At 33.6% G+C, this 19965-nt stretch overlaps 1 protein-coding gene across 4 annotated transcripts; it reads right to left on the reverse strand.

Annotated features, from left to right (window-relative positions):
* Window positions 1-5749: 5749 nt before the first annotated feature.
* LOC117182067 (aminopeptidase N-like) lies at window positions 5750-18598 on the reverse strand. Of its 4 annotated transcripts, none has more exons than XM_033375091.1 (13): window positions 18497-18598; window positions 18150-18378; window positions 17911-18014; window positions 17388-17843; window positions 17126-17306; window positions 14560-14716; window positions 14204-14285; window positions 13700-14085; window positions 8639-8916; window positions 7838-8028; window positions 7438-7749; window positions 7279-7357; window positions 5750-7208 (listed from the first exon to the last, which is right to left on the reverse strand). In XM_033375091.1, exons 2-13 carry the CDS (start codon window positions 18375-18377, stop codon window positions 7068-7070), a joined length of 2595 nt encoding a protein of 864 aa, XP_033230982.1. In that variant the 5' UTR covers window position 18378; window positions 18497-18598; the 3' UTR covers window positions 5750-7067. The 4 variants fall into 4 exon arrangements, with proteins under 4 accessions (XP_033230982.1, XP_033230981.1, XP_033230980.1 ...); XM_033375090.1 differs by having other exon boundaries at window positions 17911-18020; XM_033375089.1 differs by having other exon boundaries at window positions 7438-7731; window positions 17911-18378.
* Window positions 18599-19965: the final 1367 nt, after the last annotated feature.

The following is a 19965-nucleotide window of genomic DNA, read 5'->3' on the forward strand; positions in this document are numbered from 1 at the left end:
GTCATATGATTATGGATTGTCAACACTACATGCTGGGATTCACTGTATGGAAAATCTTTTACATATAGCCTATCGACTCGATTTTAAGAAATGGCGAGTAGATGCGGATGTATATAAAGATTTGCAAAAGAAGCCGAAGACTCGAATTTGCAAAGCTTTTCATCAGAACAGAGGATTGGTATTAGATGCGGTAAATCAAGGCTCAGGCACATCCAATGACGGGAATACCGCAAGAAGGTTTGTTCCAGACCCTGAAATAACAATAGAAATTACAGGGATAGACTTGGAGTTAGTGGAAAGATTGGCGTACATTCTGCATAAATTAACAACTACAAAACCAACTGACTTGGAAACATTTGAAATATATACTATGGAAACCGCATAACTGTACGTACGTTTATACTCTTGGTACTACATGCTTGTAACTGTCCATAAGATATTATTGCATGGAGCTGATGTTATGAAACATCTTCCATTACCAATTGGACAGTTTTCTGAAGAAGCAAATGAAGCTCGGAATAAAGATTACAGGAATATTCGAGAGTTCAATTCATGTAAGTATTCTCGTGTTGCTACTAGCACTGATTTAGCACACAAACTGTTAGTGTGTTCGGATCCATGTATCAGTTACGAAAGAACAAATATTTCAAAATTCTGAAATTTATGAAAAAGCACTTGTTTTTCTGCATTCATTGCCAATCCCGTTTTCTGATATGAATCTCTGCAAACTTAGGGGTTTGCCTATCAAGTCGGTGGGTTATTGTCGAAAGATTTTATATTGAGTGAATCTTATAATGTAGTGTTATGATTCATTCGAAAATTTTAATTTGCTTATCTAATTTGTTTATAAAACTTTAAATTGTTATATTTTATTGAGTATTATGAAATATTGATTACTTTAGGAAATACCTGAAGTCGTTCTGGCGATTGAAGGAAATTATAATTTCAAAAAGTCTGAAATTTTAATATTTTTGCAATAAGAATTGTTTATAACAATGGTTATTATAAACTTCAATAATATTCTGGTAATTATATATTATTCCTACAATAATATGAAGCACTTTTAGTAAATAGAAATTTTTTTTATCGATAATAAGACTATTTGCAAATTTAATCAAAATTAAAAAAAACTTCTCATTAAGAAGCAAAATTTCTTTCTCCGATCGATCCAAGTAGTCAACTTAAATATGAACATTAGTTTAATTTTTTCTTCAATTTTTTTTTTCAATTTTAGAGAAGAAAATTTAAAAGAATTAAAAATAACATTACAACAAAATAATTATCCATTACCTTTGATAGAAAGTGTGATCAAAGAAAGAATAAACGAGATTTACAATAGTTCCACTAAACAAAATAAATGGTTAGATAATTACAAAAAAACTGATTTACATGTTTCATTACCATATGTACAAGGTTTATCAGAGAGATAAAAAAGTGCTTTGATAAAATTCAACATTAATGCATATTTTGGAAACAATCATAAATTAGAAAATTGTTTTATAAATAAGAAAGATTCTGAAAAAATTGAAAATTTGTCAAACGTAGTTTATTTAACAAAATGCGAAGGTTGCGAAAAAGTTTATAAGCCTATCAAAAAATTCGACGTAGGATACGACATCGGTAACGACGCCGAAAACTACGCAGGAAACGAGGTCGGAAACTACAACATAAACGAGGTCGGAAGCGACGCCGGACACGACGCCGGAAACTAGATCGGAAATTGGGACCGGATACTACGTCGTTTCGGGAGTCGTTCACGACTTCGGTTCATGGTGATTTTTTTTTTCAATATGTACTTGTAACTATGATACACTGAAAAAAAGTTACTTGTGCCAAATGAATTTTAATTGGCTGAAGTAAGTGAAACTCTCGTGTATTTCCAAAGAAATATTTATTTGAGGCAAATAAATATAAGCACTTTGATTGAAAAAATTATTTATTTCAGTCAAAGAAATTTTAATAGGATTAAGTTAACATTTGAAACAAAAAAATACGAAAAAACAAATACTTGAATGAACAACTGGATTCTTTCACCTGAAATTATAATTATTGACATTGTTATTATTACACATAATTAATTTGAACGAATCAGATCATTTAAAATCTTAATGAACCTGAAACAGAAAAATTATATAAAAAATCCACGTCCAGCTGGAATCGAACTCGTGTCCTTCGAGGGTGCAGTCCACAGCGATGACCACGAACCTATAATAACATTGAAATTTTAATGCAGAAACCAATATTTAACGCTGACTATAAATGCGAAAGAAATATTTCTTCAAATAAGAAACATAGATCTTTAATTTAACAACATATTTCTTTAATCTAAAGAAATATTCAATTGAAAAAAATTAGGCGAAATTAATAAATTTTTCATTCAAAAACTAATTTCTTGTTTGGAATTAATGTTAATTTGTTAGGAATAATTTAATTCTAGTAATAAATAAAATATAAAGAAATAGATATTTATCTAAACATAATATCTTGTTGATCTAAATAAATACTTCATTTATATAAATGCATGAACTTTTTTTTTAAGGATTTATTTCATCAAACAAATAATTATGAGATAATAATAATATCAACAGTTACTTCAAAGTTTTAAACGAAAAACATTTTTCTATAGTTACTTCATTATTTAATTCCCTGCAACTCACTTTCATCATTTTAATTGTGATAAATTATCAAAATTATAAATTAAATAAAATAATAATATTATTTTCTCACTGAAAAAAATAATATTTTGAACAAGTAAATGCATTTGCTTGATTCCTGTTTCTTTGTATCAAGAAAATATTCTTCAAAATTAGTAAATTTAATTGAAATCAGACACATATCTCTTGTTAATCCAAAGAAATGAATTCTTTAGCTATATTTTTTCGGTTCAAGTAAGTGTTTCTAACACATAAGAAAATTATTTCATTGATTTAAAAGGTATAGATTCGTTGAAATCTGATTAGTCGTGCAAAGAAATATTTATGTGATTCAATGATTTCGATTCGTTGAATTGATTCGGACGCATTTGAATCAATAATTTCTTCATACTTGAATAAAGTATTGAGGTTAATTTAAAGCAAATAAGTAATGATACATATCTATATCTTTAGTTGAAAGAAATATTTTATTTTATTACTAGAATTAAATCATTTATAACAAATATACATGTATCCCAACGAAGTAACTATTCTTTTAAATCAAACAGTTAGTAATTTGGCATAATTTTTTTCAATTGTGCATTTCTTTAGATTAAAGTAATATGTAGTTGAATTAAATATCCATGTTTTTTATTTTAAGAAATATTTATTTGGCATTTATGGTTAGCGTTAAATATGGCTTTGCGTATTAAAATTTTCATGTTGCGATAGCGTCGTGGTCATCTTCTGTTTCAGCTTCATCAGGATTTTAAATTATCTGATTTTTAAAAATTAAATATGTATAATAATAACAATTTTAATTATAATGTTAGCTGAAAGAATCCAGTTGAAAATTTAAGTAAATATGTACTACATCCATCAATCTGTCGGATATTTTTTTGCTTCAAATGTTAACTTAATCCTATTGAAATTTCTTTAACTGAAATAAATAATTTTTCAGTGTATCATAATTATAAGTACATATTAAAAAAAAATTTCACATCGGAACCGAAGTCGTGAACGCGCCGGAAGCGACGTCGTATCCGGTCCCAAATTCCGATCTAGTTTCCGGCGGCGTTTTCGGCGTCCCTTCCGACCTCGTTTACGGTGTAGTTTCCGACTTCGTTTCCTGTGTAATTTTCGGCATCGTTACCGCTGTATACTACGTTGGATTTTTCGATAGGGATTGGTGAAACAGGTCGAAAGTTTAAAAAAAGAATAGCTGAACATAAAAGAGATTGCAGGATTGGCAATTTGAACATAGGTTTGTCACAACACTCGTGCAATTTTAATCACCTTTTTGATTTTGACTTTGATAATATAAAGATTTTAGCGAAAGAAAACAACACTTACAAACGTAGAATTTTAGAATAAATTTTCATTAATAAATATAAGAACTGTTCCATTAATTTAAAAACAGAAATACTTAATGTAACTCAACATTACCATAATATAATAAATAAAATAGTAAATTTCTAAAATACCTTGGCGCGCTATTTTCGCTAAAGTGGAATTAGGCCCTCTATATTGAAAACTCTGTACTAAATATTTAACATAATCCAAGTTTAGTTTCCTGTCACAATTACCTGCTTGTCCGTCGTGTGTCTATCGTTGGTTCAATCAAGTGTTTTAAAATCTAACCTTAATTATTGGGAACCTCTTTTCTTTTTTTGAGGTTTTTCCCGATTAAAAAATTATGTGTTTCGGAAATTATTTCAAGCCGTCTCACTTTTATTTATCGAACTACAATTTTTTGATGTGCAAAAATCGTATATAAGGCAAATTGACTTTTCTTTTCATAATATAATTTTCTCTACGACAATGTTAATTTTTTAAATTAGCTAATTTTTATAATAATTTTGTATCAGGTAGTGCCTGAGGATAACCAACAGATTAGGTCGAAACGTCGCGAGGTGTAGAAGATTTTTTATATTTTGATTAAATTATTGACTCGGATTTCCTTGCCTTTTATTTCAAACTCGATCGTAAGACCGAAGATAAATTGAACTAATGTTCATATTTAAGTTGACTATTTGCTAATTTGTTCATAAAATTTGTTAATGACAAATAAATGGAATAATGAGCAAATTATTTGTATTCTATGAGTCCCTAAACATTCATTTAAGACCATATAAAGTTTACCTAATCAGTTTTTAAAGCGTAAAAAATTGTTATGTAAAATTTTTCAGTTTTTCCATACTTTGAGTGAAAAAATTATTAATAAATAAGTAGAAGAGACAAAAGTTCAGAGCGTCAAGCTATTCAAAAATTAGTAAACTTTAATTTTAAAAAACTTAAAAATCGGACCAAAATTGAAGGCTCTAGATATTTTTGAACGAAAAAAGTGCATTTTCTCCTACTGTGCGCCCCATAAGTTTCAATTTTTAAACATAAAAACTAATTTTTTCAGTAACTGTTTCTTTTTCAGAATTCATAATTTTTAACGGAGAAACTTAAAAAAACCAGAATCGACACGTGCTTTGAAAATTAATGACGCCGTGGTGACAACAGAATATGAAGCATGGCATTTACGCCAGCAATCATCGTGGCACTTACACCCGTATGCACTGACTTTTTTTCATACATCTATTTTCGGGTCGAACTGGACAAAAATCTTTTACAGGGTAAAGAGTCAGGGAGAAACAAGTAATATAAGCCAATGAACCAATTTTTGAAATTTTGGCATTAAAGCGCGTATGCAGTGTGGCCCTTCAATTATTCTTGTATTTATGAATTTATGCAAATAAAATCACTGCTTCTGAGTTTTTTAACGTATATGGTTATTTTATTTTTACCTAAAAATGATATTTCATCGGAAAACGAATTTTATATGTAAAAAAGTTTAAATCATAAATTTCTATATAGTAGTTTTTAAAAAGAAGGATAATTATAAAGAATTAGGGATGCCCCTAAGAAGTATATGGGCACCTCTAGAACATTATATTTTTTAAACTGAAATGGATTTAAGAGAAAATTTGAAATGGAATTGGGGAAAACTATGGTACTGGACACAAAATCTGGGATATTATTAAATATAATTTACTCACTTTTATTTGTGATCAAGAATATATTTATTTGTTTAAATAAATAATCTTTTTGAAATGCCTTTACATGCCTTATCATGTACCAAATAAATGGGATGCAGCAAGGATTTCCTGGCTGCCATTACATGCGAGTCTGCTTATTTAAATGACTTCAAAATTTGTTTGAATTTGTTTTTGCTTATTTACATATTGGCTTCTCATTTCCAAAAGCAATCTGCAGATCCTGTTCTTTGGCGAATAATTTAAAAATTATAACAACATTAATGTAAATTATGCTTAACTCACTGGGTCCTAATTTCGATATCAAGATCATTTTTGTTATTCACAAATGTAATTCATTTTAATCAATAAATACATTTTCATAATGACTTCAAAAACAGACTATTATTAGGTAATTTAAGAGCAGGCAAGATGCCCCTGAAAAGTTCCCCTGGCGCTCAAGCTATAAATTGTATTGTGCCACGTCCCTAACAACTAGCTCTCATTAGCTGACCCCAGACCTCTCTATAAATCCTAGTATATCAATCACTGATCGCGTTTAGGTTTCTTTAGATTCTGTAACATGGGCTCAAAGGTTTGATGCTAGAGCCTAGCTTTTCCGCATTTCCTGCACTCCGTTGTGGTTTTTACTCAAAGCAGGCGGACCATTGGCTGTCTTTTTTGCTCGTTGCGAGACCTAAATGTAAACACATAAGAGCAAGCGAGACACTCAGATATGGAAAACAAGTGGCAGTTTTGCATAGCTGAGTTTCTCGCTTGCTCTTTTGTCTTAACATTTAAGTCTCGCAATGAGCAAGAAGGATCAGTGTTTCAAACGTTATTTGTTATACAGACGGTGCTAACGACAACAACAACAACAAAGACGACGACCGACAGACAGACACATGCTGTCGTAAAATTGTTTTTTCGCATTCAGGGGTGTTGAAACGTGGAGATTTAAAGAAATTAGCGATAGTCAATGTTCATATAAGACTAAGCTTTTCATTTTGATGAGAATGTAATATATTTTTCTTCAGGATCTAATTCCCCAGTTTTCATACAAATTTAGACAATTCCAAACTATTTTATATTTATTTAACGAACAGGTAGGTTAAGTTAACGCATGTGGATTTTTTGGAAGACTTAATGATTAAGAATTTTGACAGATATAGACTCAGTTTTCCCTATAAATAAAGAATAGCTAAGATAGTGATCTAGGTGTGCCATATTTTCCTATTACATCATCTATTATACTTTTCTTTCTCTTGGTTGATATATTTAATGCTCGCCGCTGCTTCTCCTCAACAGTTCTGATAACCACCTACGATACTATGTTAACAAAAATGTCATTGATCTTTGGTTTGGGTCACAGTACACTAATGATTACCAGGACACACATGATGATTAAATTTCATTGTAGATTTTCTTTGAAAAATGCTCGGGCTATTAACGTTCTGTCGTGTAGTATCGTTAAAAAATTCTCGCGTTCACTAATTTGAGTTTCACTCTTATTTTCCACAAAATCTGGATTTTTTTTCAGAAATTCTTTCACCTGAATTCAAAAGAATAAAGATTCATTAATAATAAATTAATTTGAGAAAAATATTTTTTTATTGACTAACCTCATTCATTTGTGTGGTCGTCCGAGTGCCTCTGACAATTCTATTTATAATATGAATCATGTTTTCTGCACAATCAAAGCTGAAATTTCATTCATTAGATCATATATTTTCCTTAAATATTAAAATTGATTTCTTAAATTTGCAAAGAATAATACTTACACACGTTTTAGTTGATTGAAATTTTCGATAAAAAATCTCCATGCAAGGCCAAAATTTTTTTCCAAAACACTTTGAAATATTGCCTGGCTATCGTATTTTGAAAAATGTGTATCGTTGCTTGTGGTAATTTCCAGGAAACTTTGTAAAATATTTTCTTTTTTTACACAGCTAAGAGCATTAATAAATATTGAGTCTTTCGTTTTATTGTAAATGGCAAATACTTTATTCCAAATGGTTTCATTGGTATCTTCTAATCCTTTGCATAATATCCAATCTTGATAATCATACGTGGTCCTAAGATGCATGGTCTTACTTAAATAAATAATTATAAGGGTGAAAAAGTACATTGTAGAGGAGGAATAATATAACGATCACAAAAATCGACTGAAAATTTACGTACTTGTCAGTATACTGATGACTTATGAATTCTGAAATATAATCTTTGGCTTTCTTTAAATATAGATCATGGCCAAATTTGGAACTCAAAAAGAATGCATCATCCCGTGCCAGGCTTGTAAACAATGTTTCATTATTGCGTTTATCGAAACCAACATCAGTGATGAATGCACTTATTAAATGTAATCCAAAGCGCTAAAAATATTCGACTTTATTATTGATATAAGAAATAAACAATCTCATGTAGATAACAGTATAATGCGTATGAACTAACACAACTAATTCTAGCTATTAGATATATTTATCAATTGCAATCACATCCTTAATAGTACTGTCTATTTATTACAAAAATTATGATAAAAATATGATGAGAGAAAAAAGATAATATGTCGAGTTAATTAACATTTTAATTTTTCTAGTTAAATTTTATTTAGTAAAGACTGCATCGATTTTTTAGTAAATAATTAAAATAAAAAAAGAAATTTCAAAACGACACTCTTGACAAACATAATTTTTGTTCTTATAAAATATATTTATTGTTTCTGTTTATATTGATGCAAATTCATAATTTCATTATTTCTTGTTATTAAAGACTAATTTCTTTTTCTTAAAAATTCTTCGATCTTTTTCATCTTATAAGTTTTGATATTTTTTAGGAAGTACTTAACATAATCGAATTTTGATTGCCTAGATTTCAAGCATCAATATCGTTCCTGGAAATTAAAATAATCGAATAGCGTCTCAGCTAAATATTGTCTCATGGCTGTGCGAAATATACCCGTATCATTACCATACATTATCTTACCTGGAATTCTGGATATATTGAAGTTCCCTCGAAAAACGCTGATAAATAATGCAATATATGAATGGCTGGCATCCACGGTACATAATCAACTTCTTGAACCAAATAGGAGAGCAGTTCAAGAAGTATACCTAAATCTAATTCGTCAGATTTGTATGAATCGAATGCATCAGCAAGTAACTTTGCTCGATTAAGTGCGTGGACTTTTGAGTAATTTTCTGTTTTTAAATAGTTCACGATTTTCTTCCAGTTAGTTCTGTCATACTGTACTCGATAGTAAGCTGCATTTCATATAATATTAAAATGTTGCAATGATTTTCTTATAATAGGGAAAATTTACCATTGATTATATTAGGATTACTCTAAATTCACAAAAGATGTGCATATATATTATATAAAAACATGCCCATTGCTGTGGCGGTAGTGAGAAAGTGTGCAGTGACAGGCGGTGAGAAGTATTTACAAAGTGTGTGTGGAAGGTGTGAGTGGAGTGTGAGGGTGGAAGTCTAGGAGGTGAGTACGGCTGTGAGGGGTTCATTGGGAAGATAAAAATTAATTTACATTGTAGTTTGGGGGGGGGGAGGTTTGGCTAAATAGGGAAAGTGAGGTTAGGTTTGCAAGGGAACAGAGTAGTTTTGTGTTCAGGATTTTGGGCCTGCATGAAGGACAAGGGTGGTTCTTGTAGTGCAGCGGGATGTAATGGGTGAGAAAAGGGTGTCTGAAGGGGATGTGCGGGGTGAAATAAGGCAAAGAAACTGAAATTGTAGGGCGGTAAGCGACAGCAGCCTTAAGAGGCATCTGTTGGCGGCAGTGCGTACTTTTGTGTATGGATAGGTTACAGTTACAGACGGACGAGCGGGAGGTGGGCAGCGAGAGTACTGGCAGTGTTGGAGAAGGTGGAGGCCAGGTCGGGAATAGAAGCAGTTGACATGGGAGAGGGCGAGAAACAGGGTATTTGGGAGAAAGTGGAGATCATGATAGAAGAGAAAGTGGGAGAGCGTAGGAATGAAAATGAGGAGACAGCGGATAGGTAAACGATAAGGACAGTGGAGTTGAGGGTGGAGAGAAGAGAGAAGGCAGATAGGAGAAATAATATAGTGATAAGAGGATTGAAGCTAAAGAGCGGGAAAGAAAGGGAGGGGGTGGAAGCGCTGATACAGAGCATAGGGTGGATTAAAGGCGAGGTAGGGAACGTTAGGATGCAGGGGAGAAAGGAGAATGAAGTGGCTATGGTGGAATTGGAGAGCTAAGAAAAAAATTGGGGGTACTGCGTAACAAAAATAGGATAAAGGACAGTAAGGTTTTCATCGATCAAGATTTAACCAGGAAGGAAAGGGATTTTCAGAGAATGCTAAATGACAGGGCTAGAAAGGAGAGGAGCGAAAGGAGAGCGGTGAAGGTAGGGTATCGGAAAATAAAAATAAACAAAGAAATTTGGGTATGGGACGAGGAGAAGGAGGTATTAAAGCAAGTGCAGAGGAATTTATTTCGGGAGAAGTAGGGGGGTGGGAGTAAAGCAGGGCGGAGGAATGTTAAAGGTGTTGTACTGGAACGTAGCAGGGGTAAAGAAGAAAGATGAGGATTTCTGAAGGTATATTCAGAAATTTGATATATTGAACTGTTAGAGACGTAGGTCTAGAGAACGAAATGGGATAGAGTAGAGCGAAAAATGCCAAGGGGGTATTGGTGGAGGTTACAGGAGGCGGTCAAAGTAAAAACGAAAGGAAGGGCTAGTGGAAAAATTATAACAGGGGTTAGGGATGGATTAGAGGAAGAAGTTCATGGAGAGGAACAGGGGGAGGGCGTGTAAATGAATGTTGTGAAGATAGGAGGGGCGATTTATAAGTTTGTCACTCTGTACAATAAGGATGGAATGGAACGGATTAAAGAAAGGGTAGAAAACTTACTAGGAGATAGAGATAAGGGTTTGGTGGTAATGAGGGGGGGGGGAGACTTTAATGCAAGATTTGAGCTGGATGGGGGCCTGTACTGAGAAGAGGAGAGCTTTAAAAGAAAAGCGAAGGATTAGATAATAAATGAAGAGGGGAAGATTATAAGAGACTGGATAGAGGATAGACGGTGAGCGGTGGCGAATGATATGGTAAAAGGGGACGAAGTGGGAGAATACACCTATGTGAGTAGGAGGGGCGTATCAGTGATAGACTATGTGATTATGAATATCGAAGGGTGAGAAGAGATAGAGAAATTCGCTGTGGAAGGGAGGGTGGAATCAGACCATCAGCCACTAAGTTTGTGGGAACAGGAAGAGGCTGGCGAAAGACAGGGTGGGAAGAAGGGTCGTTATGAGAGAGGGGCCATGGACGAGAGAGGCGATAGAGAAGTATCAGGAGCAGTTGGGCAACGTAAACGTTGATGGGGAGTCGGTGGACGAGATATGGGAGGATCTACAAGAGAAAGTAAAAGGTTGTGCGCAAAAGAATGAATTTAGGAAGATGAAGAAAGGAATAGTAAGCCGTGGTGGGATAGGGAATATAAAATGATGAAGAGGAAGGTGAAAAAGAAGTATAGGATGTGGAAGGAAGGAACCGCGAAAAGAGAGAAGTACGTAGAAATCAGGAAGGAGTTTAGGGCGATGTGTAAGAAGAAAGAGCAAGAAAAAGAGCTGAAAGAGGAGTTGAGAAGTGTTAAGACAGAAGGGGACGTGTGAAAGATAATTAATAGGATTGGGAAACGTAGGGTGGGGATATGTGAGAAGATAGGAAGCGGCGAATGGAGAAAATTTTTTAAGGATTCATTTCAGGGGTCAGGTACACGAAAGAGAGATGAGGGGATTAGAAGAACGAAGGAGGTAGATGGAGAGGAGCTGAACGACGAGGAGATAGAGAAGCAGACAGGGAAATAGAAAAAATCTAAGGCAGCAGGGATAGACGGGGTAGAGAACGAAGCGTGGCTATTTAGCACACAAGAGTTAAGGCAGAGGCTGAAGGGGGTAGTGAAAAAAGTATGGAGGGGGAGGGATTCCCAAGAGGGCGGAGGGAGGGGTTGATCGTACCACTGTATAAGAAAGGGGATAGGGAGAGGCAGGAAAATTATAGAGGAATTACGCTCGTGAATACTGCGTACAAAATATAAGCGATGGTGTTAGCAGATAGGCTGCGCAAGGATGTTGAAGGGAAAGGAATATTGCCAGAGACGCAGGCGGGCTTTAGAGAGAGAAGGAGTACTATTGACAATATTAACGTCTTGCAACACGTGGTGAATAGAGAACTAATAAAAAAGGGTGCCAAAGTGTACGCGTTTTTTGTGGATCTAAAGAGCGCGTTCCCTTCGGTAGACAGAGGGAGGTTGTAGGAGTCAATGGAAGAGAGGGGAGTAAAGAGGGGCCTGATTGAGAGGATAAGGGAGGTATATGAGGAGGTGAAAGATAGTTTGAGAGGAGGGGAGGGAATCTCTTAGGGATTCTGGATGGATAGGGAGTTGAGGCAAATGTGCCCACTTAGCCCAACGCTTTTTGCAATTTTGATGGCAGATATGGAAAGTAAGCTAGCGGCCGGAGTGGTAGGAGTAGTCAGGATATGGTCACTAGCATATGCAGATGACATAGTGCTGCTGGCAAAGAGCGAAGAGGCTTTAAAGGAGATGATGAAGAGGTTAAGAAGATTCTTCGACAAAAATAGGCTAGAGTTAAATGCGGACAAGTTGAAGGTTGTGGTGTTCAGGAAGGGAGGTGGAAGAGATAGGGGAGGGGAGTGGAAGTGGAAGGGAAAAGCGGTACAGGAGGTGAAAGTGTTTGTGTACTTGGGCTTCCTTTTTCGAAGGAATGGGGGAGTGAATGGTCATATGAAAGAGAGGGTGAGAAGGGCAAATGTGGTGATAAGGCAGGTGTGGGGGCTGAGGCAGAGGTTGTTCGCAGATGATTTTGTAAGGAGAATAAAATTGTTTGATTCGCTAGTGATGAGTGTCTTATTTTACAGAGTGGAGGTGTGGGGTTGGAAGGTAAGTGAGGATGTAATTAGGATAAGGAGAGGTATGTAAAGTGGACAGTGGGGTTGGCAAGGAATACGCCGAGTTTAAGGATTATAACAGGAAGTCGCGCGTATGAATATGAGGAGAAATTTTTGGAAGAGGGGGGAAGTGAATTGGTTAGGGAGTGTTGGTGGGAGAAAGAGAACAGGCGTAGTGGTGCAAAGATGGAGGTGGAAAGGGAAAGGAAGGAAGGAAAAAATGGCATGGAGAAAGAGAAGGCAGAAGGAGAGGAGAGGGTAAGAGAGTCAGGGTTCAGCGGGAACTATGTGTGGATTATGTCAAGGATGAGAACGCAATATTTGTGTGAGAAAAGAGAGCAAGGTAGTCAGACACTTATAGCGAGAATGAGATGCGGTTGAATGGAAGGTTTTAATAGGTTCTGGCTTTCTAGAGAGAAGAGAATGTTTGAACTGTGCGGGAAAGGAGATGCAAAAGTTGATCGTTGTTTAGAGGAGTGTGAAGAGGTGGATAGGAGTGAGACAAGCATGGAGTTATTGTTGCATAAAAGGGGAGACAAAAGGGCAGTAGCATGGGTGAAGGGGTTGTTGGGTAAGATGGAGAAAAAAAGAAGGAAGGAGGAAAAGGAATGGAGAAGGAAAGATTTTAAATAGAAGAGGAAAAGGATGTAAGAAAAATGTAAATATTGTAAATAGTAGTTAAGTATTAGGTGTTAGCCGCGAAGACAGAGGCTGATAATGCGAGGCATGGCGATAAAAGAGCGAAATGCGTGCGAGGCGAGGCGAGGCGCAGCGGGGAAGGTTAGGCTATAGAAACGAGCGGATTACCAACAAGGTGTGGATGGATGGTACTTTGTAAGAAATAGTTGTAGGAAAATTTTGTAAAAAAAATGGAAGTATAAGCAAGTCAATTTTTTAAGGCCAGCAGGCCGAAAAAAAAACGTTTATCTATCACAGAAAGTCTCTTTTTCAACATATTTTAGAAAATATTCTTATGCTCGGTTGAAGTTGGATCTACTATCATACATAGACGTTGAAATAACACTTCGTCTTCCAATAAAAATACAAATATTCAGATGTTTTTAAAGGGTTTAGTTTTTAAATAAGAAAAAATAATTACCGCTTTGTTTTAAATTTATGATTATCCAATCGTTTACGTCGATTCCTTCTATATGTAAGCTTCCTGCTTCTGGGTTCATCCAATGCGTAGCTAAAGTGGAGGAAAAGTTTAGCGTTCTATTTGTCGCGAAGTTGATGGGAACCCACCATTTGATTTCATCAGCATTCGCAATATTATTCATTTTTAAGCAGACAAAGCACTTTTGTGTTAATGTTGTCATTCCTGTCGTATAATTTCTAGTGACATTTATAATTGGATAACCTTTTCGATATATGTAAGGATCCATAACCTTCTTTATATCAATAAAGCTGTGCGATACTTTCGATTCATTGAGAGCTTCTTGCATAGATTTCCAAAGGTCGTCAGCAGTTGCAGATTTAAACTTACTGAAATGGCAATTTAAATTATATTTGTATAGCTATCGAGCATTTTTATCATATTTCGTTGTGTATAATAAAGTGATTTGTTATAAATGGACCGGTTCCAGTCCCCTACGAAACTTACTTTGCTTGCAGATACTTTATAATACCCTTATGAAAAATTTCTTCTGAAAGAAAGTTACTTAACATATGAAGCAAAGTTGCACCTGGAATATTTAAATAAGTAAATACTTTTGTAAAAGTGGCATTTCAAAAATCGTTTATATTTTGAATCAAAATTCAAATCGATCATGAAAGGTATTTGAAAAGTTGCTAATGCATAAGTTCTAAGCAAATTTTAGTTTTGAAGAATCCCTGAATTTGGACGCCCCTTGGAAAGCGAGACTCTAGGCTGTCACTCCTTCATCCACCCCTTTAATCCAGTTTTTTTTATTAACCAAAGATATATTCATGACGAAAAGGTTACCAAAAGGTGTTTACCTTTTTCATAAGTAATGCGAAAAAAAACCTTGTGTAATGACATACTGTCTTCAACCTTTGGCGAAACAGGTAAGGTGTCATCTATAGAATCTACTTCAAATGCAGTATCAGTAATTTTAATCGCTCCAAGTTCCATAATCCTTTCATTGCACATTATCTGCAAAGTAAGCTTATTTAATTAATTAATTGAATGCACCTTATCAGTCAATTATACCATTACTTAAAAACGGAGCTTATAAACATCGTAGACTGAAGAACAATTTATTTGATAAAGTTAGAGAGTTGTTCTGTATTTTTTTTAATTGTGTACAGGTTGTTATGGATGTTTTGAAAGTGAAAACGTAGGGGTTAATAATTTTTTGTAAAATCTATTTTTTCTATGCGAAATCAAAATTCCTATCTCACTCGAGGTGTGGATTTCGTATAAAGTTAAATGATGTTATAGGTATATGGTGAGATTAAAAAAGACTTGATCCTTAGCTGAATTTATGAAATGATTAATAATTGAAGGGTTTTCTGTAACAGAGCATTAAACACCAAGTGTCATAAGGATAATTTTGCACCTACATTCACATATTAGATAACCCTTACGACAAGCAGAGCATAATACTGAATAATTTTGCTGTAGATCAAGTTTCAGTTTTAAAGATTTTTAGAAAAGAAACCTAGGCCTATTTAATACAAACACAGGAAGTCGTTAATTTTAATATAGTCATTTTCATCGCTTTTAATTCAAAAAATGAATAGGTATAATTTACTTATAATTCTTATATCAAATAATTTTTAAAAAACCTGATGAATAACATACTAAAGTTAAATCCTTTAAGAAATAAAGTAAGCTCTGGTCAATTAAAGTTAAATAAAAAAAGGACTTTTGCCTAAAGTGGAAGGGAAAACATGAATATACAAATAACTATATTTCGATTACCAATTATGAGGAATTATTTTTTAGCATTTAAAGTAGTCCGGCTATTGGATCAGTCTGATGAAAAATCATTAAAATTAGTTTTTTTTGGAGTAGCCTTTAGAGGCTCTTTGCAGGTTAAAATTTGAATTATCATTGTTTAAAATCTTGTCAAAAAATAGTATTTTATGGACAGTCCTTTCGCGTGCTCCAAAAATGCTTGATTTTGTGTTAAAAACAGGTTGACTATTGTTCAGAAAACTATTTCAGAGACAGAAAATATCATTTGAAATTGGAATTACTGCTCATTTGTACTAGCTTCTAGTGTGTTTGAGCTTAATTTTAGCAATATATATCGAGGGAAAATATGACGAGAACGGTGTCGCGTTGAATAAAGTTGGCAAAAAGCTTCTGCTGGAATCGGGAAGTCCGCAAAATTTCAAATAATGATGTTGTTGCCTGTCTATTTGTAGATTAAGTTTACTTTCTCGACGCATTGTAATGCTGCCAACTGCTGAGCGTGAAAAATGGCTTTTACTGGGATCGACTCAATTCAATAGTTGAATTTAAATTTTATTATTATTTACAAACAATTTTATTCATATATTCTCCATTAAAATAAAATACCCAATTTATTAATTGCTATGCTGGCCAAAGTTTGTATTTAATTCCAAATTTCACAAAAAGGTCATCGACGTGGCTTTGACTAGCTTTTCCTGTAGCCGGACTACTTTAAGCTTACTTGGCTGATCATGTACACTCTTGCAAAATAATTGGGGGAACTGTAAGTGGTTGATATGTGGGAAGGGGGTGGGGGTAGATATTTGGTTACCAACCATGCCACTATACAGGATGTTTTGTTTATCTTGAGACAAAATATATGTTTTGATTTTTCCTTATTTTTTCTGCGATCAGAAATGGATTTTTCGATTTTCCAATGAAATACAAAAAGTTATTATGATAATCTTGTATGGCTGTTAAAAAGCAACGTTTTTCTTATCTTGACTTTTTTCATATCGTGCGCTGTACGTTTTTATCCGTTCATTTTTTCGAGGGTTATTTTTTTTGGACAATTGTAATGCTTTCTCAATCATGAATAAAAAGAATGAAAAGAAAAACGGTCGGTTTTGACAGTTTGAATTGTTTAGGTTCGTTATGTTTCTTACGCTCGTTTGGGTTAGATTGGCAGTATTTGTTACCACATCCAAACCAATTGAAGCAAACCTAACCATCCCAACCGTATCAACCCACACGAACGCTATCAAATAAGACGAACCCAAATTCACGCAACCAACACAACAAAATCAAACGATCGCAATAAACCAAGCGAACCGAAACGAACGTAACCAACAGATTTACTTGAAGGAAACGTAAGGAACACAACCAGTTTGACCCCAGCGAACGTAATCAGCAGAACAAAATAACGAAAGGAAATTTTTAAGTCAAGCTTACATATTTGGCAAGGAATATTATCTGTAATTGTAATTAAAAAATTTAATCTTCACTAAATATAAATTATAAAGCCACCGAGATTACTTTTCGGCTGTAAAAGAAATTTTAGAATCGTATCTTAAACAATTTTTAAAAAAAACTGCAAAAAATATAGAATGACTTTCTCGCCAATCACTTCCTTGCTATTTTAAAATTATTAAAATAAAAGACCTTATCCATTATAATATACTGCATATATCTAGCAAATCCTTCATTTAACCACAAGTCTTTCCACCAAGCAGGGCCGACTAAATTTCCAAACCATTGATGAGAATATTCATGAGCTACTAGCAGAGCTGTAGATAAATTTTTCGATGTTGGTGATTTATCATTTAATAAAACTCCAGACTCTCTATAAAAGTATTATAAATTGACGTGCGATATTATATTTTAAATTATCGTTGCATTATTTAAATTAGAAATTGTACCATACCTGTAGGTTATGAGCCCCCAATTTTCAGTAGCACTACTGGGACTATGGGGAATTACAATATTGTCCAATTTTGGAAACGCATATGATATGTTTGTATATTCTTCCAAGCTACGCAAAACTTTCGTACCAACATCAAACATATATCTTACAGAATTTAGAGCATTTTTTCTTGACCATACAGAGAAATTGCCGTAATTATTTGAAATATTTTTGAAATCAGAAATCACGAAGCAAATTAGGTATGTCGACATTTTGCGAGTAGATTTAAAATTGGTCCATAACTTTCCATCAATTTCTGTGTCATTTATTATTTTTTCTATTGGCATATTGGATAAAGCAGTGTAATTCGGAAAATGTTTGATCGAAATATCAAAAGTTGCTTTTAATGCTGGTTCATCCCAACACGGAAAAGCCTGTCTAGCCCTAGTTGCTTCAAAATGCGTTGTGGCTAGAAATCTAATCATAACATATACTTATTATCCATGTAAGTTTTAATAAATCTATGTTATAAATATATACATACGTTGTATCCCCACTATCATTTTTATAATAGCTAATATAGAATGAATTTAATGTTTGAATGGAAATTCGTCCATAGTATTCCAGATGAAGTGTATAATTTCCGGGCTGCAACTCATTTTCAAAACTTAAAATCAAGAATTGACGTACTTCATCGACAACATGCCGACTCGGTACAAATTTTTCTCCATTTGAGAAAACGGTTGTGCTTTCCGTGCGAAATGTCAAACTGAGAGCGCTTACTGTCAAATTTCTGGTTGACTTTAAGACTCCAAAAAGTATCTCTGATTCAGCGTCAAACGTAAAATTACCAGGGACAATGTTAGGTAATATTTTCATCGTATAATGATAAGGTACCGTATCATTAGGTAAACGTTGGATCAACAATCCTATATCATCATTTTTTGAAACTGTGCTACATGTCGTTATTAATAAGGCACTGAATAATATGATGAATTTCATGAGCTTCATACTGTCATTGAAAATTGAAGAAGAAAAAGAAGGTTTAAAACTATGGATTTTGATAGGTCGGATAAAGACATGTTCTTATAACAAAAAAATCAAAATAAAGTCATAAATAGCATTGTTACCTGTATTTTTGTGTTGATAAGAATTTATAATAATTAAAATGCTTCCTTTAGTAACGTAAGTACAGAACGTTTAACTGATTTATAACTAAGAACTACAATAATTCAGCGATATCAAACTAATACGACTGAACTTGACCTGCTGAACTTTTCCGCCATATTGATAACAATAATTATCCTATTTAGATATTGTGAAATTTTTAAGATACGAATTAATGCAAAAATGTGTATCACAAATCGATAAGCGTATATTATTTACTTTTCAAGATTAATATTTTCTTGATTAATAATTATCTTTTTTACCTTAAACTTGCCAGATTATTGAAAAATAATGAAAAGTGAAAATTGCATCATAAGTTCTTTCAAAGGAGAAAGTTCTTTGTTCACAAAATCAAGAAATTGTATTTAAGCAGTTTATTTTTTTCTTACTTGAGATTTACGTAAAAAAATTCCAACACTTCTGAGACCCTTTACACTGGTTTCAACACCACTTTAAATGGCCGCACTTATTTTTTGTACAACAGTATCAATTCCAATAACAACTTTAATACAAAATTTCTAATTCTTGTTCCAATTTTTCATTTAGCTGCTTCGCGTTTCTCATTTTATTCTGCAACTGTTTAAACTATTCCTCAAACTCCTGTTTAGATTTAAGTGGCTGTGCTTCGGCGTTCTTTCTGCTGATTTCGCCCGACTCCAGTCTTATCCAAATAATCAGTTCATCAATCTTCGATTTTGCAGTTACTATTATAATCCTCAGATTAGTATCGGAAAGGTTACTCTTCTGCAAATATGATAATTGATCAACGAATGCCATCCATTTAGCTTTCTGCAACAAGTTCTTATCTCTTATTAGATTTTCGACTTAAGAATCAATTAATTGAATTTCAGCTATTTTTTAGCCAAATTTTGGTTAGTATCAAGAGCTTTTGATACCTGATCTTTCATAATACATAACATTTGTATTAAGTTAATAAGCTTATCCTGTGATAAAGCCTTATCCTTCATTTCTTTAAACGCAATCAGTTTTTCTTCAACAATACTTCGTTCGAGCGTCTGTAACTCATTAAATGCTTCTATGAAAGACAGTTTTTCCCGCACATTATACAAAAAACCTTAGATGCTATAGTAATACTAGATAATACTTGTTTTAACGTATCTTCTCACAAACCAATACTACATTTTATAGTTTCGATAATTCCTGTATCTATAGAATCATCTGCTATAGGACCCGCAGGAGCTCTCTTAAAAAATCCAATATTTTGATTATTTTGGATCCAATACCTTATCGAATCTATTACGGACTCAAATATATCAATAGCCTTGCTTGATGAAAGTTGTTCCTTTAAAACTTCACATATCAAGTTCTTATCCACTGGATTGTCATTGAATACATTTGGAACAATATGCTCTTGTGATATCTTGAAATGCACCTCAGAAAATTTTTTTCCGATTGCGCTCGATAATGGGAT

This window comes from Belonocnema kinseyi, chromosome 10, assembly GCF_010883055.1.
Source record: "Belonocnema kinseyi isolate 2016_QV_RU_SX_M_011 chromosome 10, B_treatae_v1, whole genome shotgun sequence".
Lineage (NCBI taxonomy): Eukaryota > Metazoa > Arthropoda > Insecta > Hymenoptera > Cynipidae > Belonocnema > Belonocnema kinseyi.